This window comes from Sesamum indicum, linkage group LG6 (genome assembly GCF_026168435.1).
Source record: "Sesamum indicum cultivar Baizhima isolate 11 linkage group LG6, ASM2616843v1, whole genome shotgun sequence".
NCBI classification, from domain to species: domain Eukaryota; kingdom Viridiplantae; phylum Streptophyta; class Magnoliopsida; order Lamiales; family Pedaliaceae; genus Sesamum; species Sesamum indicum.
The window spans coordinates 405,293-415,121 of record NC_142662.1 but is presented as its reverse complement, the minus strand read 5'-3'; the positions used below and the strand labels follow the sequence as shown (position 1 = coordinate 415,121).

Genomic DNA, 9,829 nt, shown 5'->3' with positions numbered 1-9,829 from the left:
TCCAAAGACTAGTCGAGCATCAAGAAAACTAGGATGTACTCTAAGCATGGATTTTGACATAAAGTATGGGGATGTCTCGTATATTGTGATCATATTTTGTGCTAAGGAAGTTTATGAGCTAATATGTCATATGATGATCTTGTTCTATGCCTTAATGCAATATAGACAAAGGAAGAGAAAAAAACATTGCAAAAAGAAAAAAAGAAAAAAAATGCCTCCATAAAAAAGAAAAAGAAATGAAACGAATGAAAAAAAAAATAAAAAAATTGAGAAAGAAAAGAAAAAGAAGAAAAAAGAGCATTCTTCTATCTAAAGCAAGACATAGTTTAAGTCATGAGAAGTGGAACATGGAATTAGAGCATTAGAAGAATAAATTTTGAGAAGTTTGAATTTTTACGTCTATTACTTGTTACTCTATTCTAGTTACTTGGATTTTTACCTCATTTTTCCTAATACTTCTTACTTCTAAACTAAAGCCCAATTACAACTAAAATTTAAGACCTCTTGATTCAAGTGTGTGCATATCTATAAGTGGTGGAGATTTTAGTGTATAATCAAGCCTATGGTGAAGCCTTTTCATAGGAAGTATTTGAGCGAAACGCTTAGCCAAAACACTTGAGAGATTAGGAGGTATGAGAGAATACTCTACTGATTTTTCATGCTTAGTTTTTCATGAAAATCATCTTGTGAAAACTTATCTGAAACTTGTTGAGTTGTCTCTTATCACGTGGTATATCATTCTTTGAATACCTAATAGAATTTTTCCTTAGGTACCTTTGTCTATGATCTCATGAAGCTTGGAACAAAATTCGTGAACCCTCTTGATCTTTATTTCTTTACATCGAGGGCGAGCAAAGGGTGAAGTGTGAGGATATTTGATAGGAGTGCATTTTGTGTTAATTTCGAGTGATATTTTGCTCTCTTTTACCACTAAAATACTCCTAATCAAGTGTCATATTGCAGCATTAGCCCATAATAGATTGATGGAATGAAAAAGAGAGAAAGAAGCCAAAAATGGACACTTGATAAATTAGAAGGATGAGTTAGGCGTGCCCACGCCTAAATATGTGGAAATGCAGTTGAAAAGGGAAAGTCCAATATATAAAATTTGGAAAGATTTGAGGTGAATTGAACATCTTTAGCTGATTGGAACCTACCTTTGCTGGAGGAATCTCTTTAGGATAATAGTTTTACTTCCTTAAAACTTTTAGTTTTATTAGAAAATTTTAGTTTTAATAGGATTAGGTAACTGGTTAGTATATGTATGTGATGAAATTTACTATATAGACATCTTTTGATCTCTCATCTTTTGGGATATTCTCTGTGTTTTTTAATAATATTTTCTCTTTTCCTTTTATTTGTCTCATTAGTATGCTAGGTTACTTCTTTTATTTCTAGTTAAAGATTATGTGAATGCTTGATTCCAATATGTTGTGAGATGTAATTTGTGCTTTCTACTTTCAATTTGTGTTGTTCTTTGTGTTTTTATTATAAATAATCTGATTTACGAACGATAAGTACCGTTAATCATTGTCAAGAATATTTTCCTAGTTAATTGAACTCGCAAATCCATAATTGTTTTTTAGATCAATAACTAGTGGTAATGCAGCATAATTGATTATGTCTGAGGGCCTCCATTCCTTTTACCTCATGCAGCCATATATCCTTCAACAAGATGCGAGATAGCTCCACCCAACCTTGTCACCCCTTTTTTCATACCCATACCACAAAAGACCCTACACCTACAATGGTCCTGCGCCCTCGGGGCCAAGCCATCTTCGGAAATTTCTCGAAGACTATTAGCAATCACACCACTGATAACTTTTCCTGACCACAGTACCATCCCACCAACATGAATAATGCAGCCATAGACACTGACACTCAACCCCAAGCCCCCATCACTGGCTTCAATCTTATTTCACCCCCATTAGAAAATATCATAACAAATAAATCAACTCCTTTCCACTTTGAATTCTCTCCACACACCACAAACCGTACCCCTCTCATAAGCATACAACCCACTTTCCCTATTGCATGCAACATCAACCATCCTTCTCCTTAACAACACCACTCTACTAACCATACTACTTCCAATACTATCCCCATCGCTACAAAAAAATATCACCTCTTCTACCTGTCAAAAAATCCTCTCCCGAATAAGTCCCAAAACTCTCCTCAGCCTATTCTGCCATAGAAACATCGCTTGTTTGATGAGATTGGTTGTAATGATGAGACTCCTCCTCAGAGTTTGTGCAAAGTACGAAAGCTCACATTTCCCATGACGGACATCACCAATATTATGGCGAATACTACTGAGCAGTCCCGCCAACCATTACGAGTCTCCTTGCCTGAAACTGCCAAGGGTTAGGGGGTTCTTGAACAATTAGAACCCTGGGTAATCTTATTCAAGAACACCACCCCGCCTTGGTTTTTTTTGCGGAAACTAAGTGCTCATCTAGACAAATTGATAATCTAAAACAAAATTTTAATATGTATAGTTTTAGTGTAGAATCAGTTCAAAAAGTGGGAGATTGGCCATATTGTGGGATAAAAACATGGAGGTTCAGCTTCAAAATTTCTCTAGGAATCACATTAATGTCTCCATTCGCCTTGATGAGAAAAATGATTGATGACGATTTACGAGTTTTTATGGGGAACCTGATATTAGGAAAAGAGAAGTGTCATGAAATTTACTCTCGGCTTTACGCACTCAGTTTCAATGACCCTGGTTCCATCCGATGATTTAACGAGATATTAGATTAGTATGAGAAAGTAGGGGGACCTCCTTGCCGCTGTGGCAAATGCGTAACTTCAGGCAGGTTTTAGCAAAATGCAGTTTATCAGATTTGGTTTTTCGAGACCTCAGTTCACTTTGAATAACAAACAACAACATCCTCACACAGATAGGGGGCTTGGATAGAGCATGTGTTAAAACAGATTGGATGGTTTGTTTTTCGAACGTCACTGTCTCTCATCTACCGACCAGTTGCTCCGACCATCTCCCACTGCTTATTACATTATCCTAGCAGCCGAGAGGGTAACAAAATTAGACCGTTCAAATTTGAAGCTAAGTTGTTCTTGATAGTTGTTGGGATGCACGATTTTGTGGGGGAGAGAGGTCAATCTCTTGGATAGTTAACGTTGTGTAAACAGAAACTAAAGGCATGGAGCCGAACAAAATTTCGAAGAGACAAGAAGGAGATGTTTGAAACTAGAAAAATAGTTGTTGGAGATTCAGTCGGGAGTAATCACACAAGCTTTAATTGATGAAGCCTCACACATAAAAAATGAATTAGAAAAAATGGCAACCCACGAGGAAATAATTTGGAAACAATAGAGCAAGGTATTATGGCTTAAGGAATGAGACAGAAATAAAAGTTTCTTTCACCAACGATATCAAAAATGAAGAACTCAGCTGAAGCTTGGTTGCACGAAAAGGAGGAAATTCAACAACATGTTATTGCATATTTTCAACAAGTCTTTGCCTCTAGCAACCTTCAATTGGATGATATTACCCGAGGGACTGAGAACTTGAATCGCGTTGTGGACTCAAATATGGCGGATGACCTCATGAAGCCATACTCGGAGGACGAAATCACAAAAGCTCTATTCCCAAAACCCCCTTAAATCACCTGGTCCAGATAGTATGTCTCCCATTTTTTTCCAAAAGTTCTGTCACATTGTTAACAAAGACGTGATTGTATGTGATCCATTTACTGAATTCACATGAAATGCTCCCTCATCTCAATGATACTAACATTGTGCTCATACCAAAATGCAAAAAACTCGGAGTTACTTACCCAGTTTCGACTAATTAGCTTATGCAACATAATCTATAAAATTGCATCAAAGATTGTTTTAAACCGTTTGAAGCTAATTCTTGATTGAATTATCACACCCTCCCAATCCGCCTTTGTCCCGGTCGCCTCATTAACGATAACATCCTTCTCGCTTTTGAAATTAACCATTTCCTGAAAACTAAGACCACATGTAGACAAGACTACATGGCAATGAATTTGGATGTAAGCAAAGCCTATAATAAGGTTGAATGGGTTTTTTGGGAACATGTTATGTCCAAACTTGGTTTCCCTCCCCGCTTAATTCATCTCATTATGCTTTTTATCTCCTCTGTGTCTTATTCTTTAATGCTAGGAAGTCAACAATTTGTTTCTATCTCTCCTCAGAGGGGGCTTCATCAAGGAGACCCCCTCTTCCTCTATTTGTTTCTCCTATGCATAGAAACATTCAGTTCTTTATTGCAGAAAGCCGAAATGGATGGTCAACTGAAAGGAGTTTCTATCTGTAGGAATGCACCTAGTATTTCTCACCTTCTTTTTGCAAACGATACTCTGATTTTTTCCCAAGCAATAGTGGAAACTACTCAACACATCAAGGAGATTGTCGTGTTTCAGGGTGAAAATGCGACTTTGAAGGACGTTCGTTGGATGAGCAAGTCTGATAAGAGCCGTCAGATCCAGGGCGCGAAGGGAATTGGGGATCAATTTAAAATCAGCGAAAGAAGCGACGTCGTTTTCAACGAAAGAAGCGACGTCGTTTTCAACGAATTAAGGTGTGATTCAAAGGGGGAAGGAATTGGGGATTTTGGCGCAGGAGATCTTTCCCAAATTGGCCGAACAGGGGACATGTGTACGGCTGAGAAAAAGTGAGTCGTTAGCCCAGAGGTTGTCGACCTTATTTTTTAAGCTGCATAAATAAAGAGGAGCAACCAATCGTAGCTTGAGGGAGGACAAGAAATTCAGTCGTCTGTAGTTGTTTTAATGGCTTCACAGCCTTAATTCCTTACATTTTTGTCTGTTGCAAAGATTGCTTGTAAAAGAGAATTGTAATGTTGTAAGGAACTCATTATGAAATTAGTAAAATTTTCAGACTTCTTCTCATCTTCTTCTTCTCTTCCTCACCCCCCTGCTGCTGCAATTTTCTTAAGTTTTTATTATTGTTGTTCGGAGTTCATAACAAATTGGCCTCAGAGCCAGCGATCCTTGGAACTTAAAAGTAAAAAGAAAAGAAAGATAAACATGGCTGATGGAACGAGACTAAAAGAATTACAAGAGGCTCAAAAGAAAACTGATGTTATGGTTATGGATGAAAAAGTCAGAAGACAGGCCAGTGAAGAAGAACTGTACGACAGAATGGATCAAATGGCAGAGGTTCAGGAAGGTCTTCAGGCCTCAGTACTAAATATAGAGCACAACATGATAGCAATGCAACAACAATTGTAGAGTGTGGTGGAGCATTTACAACAATATAATAGAAACAAGTCTATTCTTGGTGATGGTTTGACAGCCTCTGTAGAGAAAGGTTCCTCCTTAAGAGCTGCCATGAACACCTTCAGACAGGAAGGCACCAATCCCTACAGACAGGAAGGAGTTACCACCTTCAGACAAGAGGCACAATCACCTAGGAACACAGGTTCCTACAATGCCTTGAACAAGCTGGAGTTTCCCTATTTTGATGGGGAAAATGCAAGAAGTTGGGTTAGGAGATGTACAAGATACTTTCAGATGACTCCCATCCTTGAGGATCAGAAGGTTTGCATGGCTTCCATCTACTTTCAAGGGAAGGTTGAATTGTGGTACCAGGGCTATACTAAAAAAAAGGGAGATTCAATCGTGGATGAACTAATTAAGAGCATCCTTGAGAGGTTTGAAGACTTTTATTATAATAGGGTCATGACAACCTTTAATAAGCTCCAACATGAAACCACTGTCAATGCGTACTTGGAGAGGTTTGAGGAGCTTAAGGACCAGATGTTAATATTTAACAAGAACCTGGAGGAGGAGTTCTTTAAGATGAAGTTTATCAGTGGACTCAAAGAAGAGATTAAGTCACTTGTCACCACCTGTGAACCCACATCATTGAACCAAGCTATTGTTCTGGCAAGGAGACAAGAATATGCAGTGAGTGCAATCTTAAGGAAAGCCCAACCCTCAAACAGAAACCCCCATCCAAAACCACCATACAATCCACCACTCAAAAACCTACCCCCCAGACCAAACTACCAACCAAAGAGATTCCTTACTGAGGCTGAAGTAAGAGCAAAAAAGGAAAAGAACCTATGTTATAAGTGTGATGAACCCTATGTTCCAGGACATAAATGCAGGTACAGACAAGTGTACATGCTGTTGAGTGATGAGGAATCAAGAGACTATGAGGATGCTGAGCAAGGGGAACCGGTTTCAGCAACAGAAGCTAAGGGTGAAGAGGATGTCATTGTATCCTTACATGCTATGGAGGAGGGATTTCATTGCAGGACCTTGAAGTTAGAAGGATTGGTTAGGGACAAGGAAATCCTCATCCTCATTGATAGTGGCAGCACACACTGTTTTGTGGATGAGAAGATAACAAAAATCTTGGGGTGTAAGGTTGAAAACACCTTACCAATGTCCATTAGAGTTGCAGATGGGAGAAAACTAACTAGTCACTTAGTTTGCCCCAGATTTAGTTGGGAAGTTCAAGGCTACAAATTCACCCATCCAGTTAAATTGCTGAAGCTTGGAGGGTATGATGTTGTGCTAGGCTGTGATTGGCTTAGCATCTATGATCCAGTGGAACTAAATTTCCAGCAGAGGAAGTTAACTCTCAGCAAGGGCTCAGACCAAATGATTCTCAGAGCCCTGTCTTAGAAGACTGAAGCCACTGCACTGTCCACTTACTCATTAGCCCAACTCAAAGAGCCCCTAAAGTGCAAGGAGAATTATCCCTGAGTCAAGGATCATCACCTGAGAATGATGAGGATCCCAAGGTGCTGGAACTGCTGCAGATGCACCAAGATGTGTTCCAGGAACCACATTTATTGCCACCTAAGAGGGAAATTGAACACTGCATTGATTTGCTTCCAGAAGCTATACCAAAGAGGCAACACCCTTACAGGTATGCTTATGGCAAAAAAATTGAGATAGAAAAAGATTGTTAAGGACTTACTTGGTAGTGGCCTAGCCATAGCTCCTTTGCTTCTCCTGTCTTGCTGGTCAAAAAGAAAGATGGAGGGTGGAGAATGTGTGTTGACTATAGATACCTCAATAAACTCACTGTGAAACATAACTTTCCTATCCCAGTAATTGATGAGTTATTGAATGAATTGCATGGTGCCAAGTATTTTTCTAAGATTGATTTGAGATCTGGATATTTTCAAATTAGAATGAGGGAAGAGGATATTCGAAAAACCAGCTTCATTACACATAGTGGGCATTATGAGTTTTTGGTCATGCCATTTGGGCTGTGCAATGCCCCCTCCACATTTCAGTCTCTCATGAATACAATTTTTGAACCATATTTGAGGAAATTTGTGCTGCTGTTCTTTTATGATATACTAATCTATAGAAAGGATTGGGGTGTTCACTTGATACACCTTAAGAAGTTGATGGAATTGTTGAGGAAGCACCAACTCTATGCCAAGAGAAGCAAATGCTCATTTGCCCAGAAGGAGCTGGATTAACTAGGGCATATCATATCCTATGAAGGGGTTGCCACTAATCCTCACAAGGTGGAGTGTATGGTTAATTGGCCAATTCCTACAACTTTCAAAGCCTTGAGGGGTTTTCTGGGACTCACTGGCTACTACAGAAGATTCATACAAGGTTATGGTGCCATAAGCAAGCCACTTACATCCTTGCTTAAAAAGAATGCATTTGAATGGAACTCTGAGGCTGAAGAAGCCTTCAATCTTCTCAAGAAGTTAATGACTCCAACCCCTGTACTATCAATGCCTGACTTCTCTCAACCCTTTATTATGGAGACTGATGCAAGTGGGAAAGGAATAGGTGTTGTTTTGATAAGGTGGAAGACCTATTGCTTATCTTAGCAAGGCTTTAGCTGCAAAAAACTTGGGTTTATCAACCTATGAAAAGAAGTTTCTGGCATTATTATTAGCTGTCACTAAGTAGAGACGTTACTTGCTTGGGAATCATTTTATTATCAAGACAGATCAGAAAAGCCTCAAACATATACTTGACCAGAGAGTGGACTCAATGCTGTAACAAAAGTGAGTAACTAAGTTACTTGGACTTAGTTATGAAGTCCAGTACAAGAAGGGGACTGAGAACTGGGCTGCAGATGCACTCTCCAGGGTGCATCACAAGGAGGAGGAAGTTCATGCCAGTGCTATCTCCACACAAATTCCACTGTGGATGCAAGAAGTTCAATTCAGTTATGAAGGAAGCACCCTTTTTCAGACAATAATTCAGGCCAAGACTGTGGAGGTAATGTAACGTCCATAGAATTTTTCACGTAATTGGGAGACTAATTGGTAATTATTAGAAATTTAAATTTAATTAGTAAACAAATTATAGATTGAATTTGGAATATAATAACACTTGAACGGATTAAATTGGAGTTCGTTATAATATTTAGGGCAAATTATAGTAATTAAGATATCAGAAAGGATGTAATTGGTATTTTAAGAAAAGTTTAATTAAATATAAAATAATAATAATGTTTTATGTACATAAATAATTAATGGGGGTGATTTGAAGAAGAGACTGACCTCCAATCCGATTTTGGTTTTGCCATCTGCTAGCAGTGGATATATAGTGTATACAGATGCTTCCAAACAGGGTTTGGGATGTGTGTTGATGCAAAACGGAAAGGTAATTGCTTATGCATCCCGTCAATTGAAGAACCATAAATTAAATTATCCTACACATGACTTAGAGTTAGCCGCGATTGTGCATGCACTGAAGATCTGGAGACATTACTTGTACGGAGAAAAATTTCAGATCCTTACTGACCATAAAGGTTTGAAATATATCTTGACACAAAAGGAATTGAATTTGAGACAGAGAAGATGGATAGAATTGCTGAAGGATTATGATTGCACTATTAACTTCAATCCAGGGAAAGCGAACGTGGTAGCAGATGCCTTGAGTAGAAAGAGTTCAAGTACATTATCCAATCTGGGGAGTTACATTTAGGCATTGCTGCTGGAGATGAGGTCTATGAATACGGAACTGGAGATTGATCAGGTAGCGGGTTTATTGGCAGCCTTGCAAATTAAGCCAGACTTTGTGGATCAGATCAAAGAAGCACAGACTCGAGATGCTTTCTTATTACGAATGTTGGAAAGAATAAGACTTGGTAAGAAAACAAATTTTTCAATAAGAGGTGATGGAGTAATAGTGAATGGGGGACGAGTTTGTGTGCTTGATACAGATGGGTTATGCGAAGCAAGTTTGCAGGAAGCTCACAATTCACCATATGCGATGCACCCTGGTACTACAAAAATGTACCAAAATTTAAGACCTTACTACTGGTGGCAGACAATGAAGAAGGATGTGGCTGAATTTGTGGCTAAATGTATGACATGTCAGCAAGTAAAGGCAGAACATCAAGCACCAGCAGGTAAACTGCGACCTCTATCAATACTAGAATGGAAGTGGGAGAAGATCACTATGGATTTTGTCGTGGGGTTGCCACGAACATTCAGAAAGCACGATGCTATTTGGGTAATTGCGGATAGATTGACAAAATCTGCTCATTTCTTGCCGGTACGAATAACTGATTCACTGGATAAGTTAGCTGGATTATACATTTCTGATATAGTGAGATTACATGGAGTGCCTGTATCGATTGTGTCCGACAGAGATCCCCGATTTACCTCACGCTTTTGGAAAAGTTTACAAAGGACATTGGGCACAAAATTGCATTTCAGTACCGCATTTCATCCTCAAACAGATGGGCAGTCAGAAAGAACGATCCAAACCCTTGAAGATATGATGAGAGCTTGCACAATGGAGTTTAAGGGCAACTGGGATGATCATCTAACTCTAATGGAGTTTGCATATAATAACAGTTTCCACTCTAGTATCGGTAT

At 38.8% G+C, this 9,829-nt stretch overlaps 1 protein-coding gene across 1 annotated transcript; it reads left to right on the top strand.

Annotated features, from left to right (window-relative positions):
- The first annotated feature begins 5,036 nt into the window (after window positions 1-5,036).
- On the top strand, window positions 5,037-7,456 carry LOC148787621 (uncharacterized). Its single transcript, XM_088882246.1, has 4 exons — window positions 5,037-5,178; window positions 5,305-6,637; window positions 6,682-6,891; window positions 6,958-7,456. Exons 1-4 carry the CDS (start codon window positions 5,037-5,039, stop codon window positions 7,454-7,456), a joined length of 2,184 nt encoding a protein of 727 aa, XP_088738372.1.
- Window positions 7,457-9,829: the final 2,373 nt, after the last annotated feature.

What these genes read in the sequence shown, in the direction of transcription:
- LOC148787621 (XM_088882246.1), top strand. Translation starts at nt 5,037, where the DNA reads ATGGCTGATGGAACGAGACTAAAAGAATTACAAGAGGCTCAAAAGAAA. An exon ending in AATGGCAGAGGTTCAGGAAG is followed by an intron (nt 5,179 to 5,304) that starts GTCTTCAGGCCT and finishes ATGGTTTGACAG; the next exon opens with CCTCTGTAGAGAAAGGTTCC. An exon ending in AAGAGGCAACACCCTTACAG is followed by an intron (nt 6,892 to 6,957) that starts GTATGCTTATGG and finishes GTAGTGGCCTAG; the next exon opens with CCATAGCTCCTTTGCTTCTC.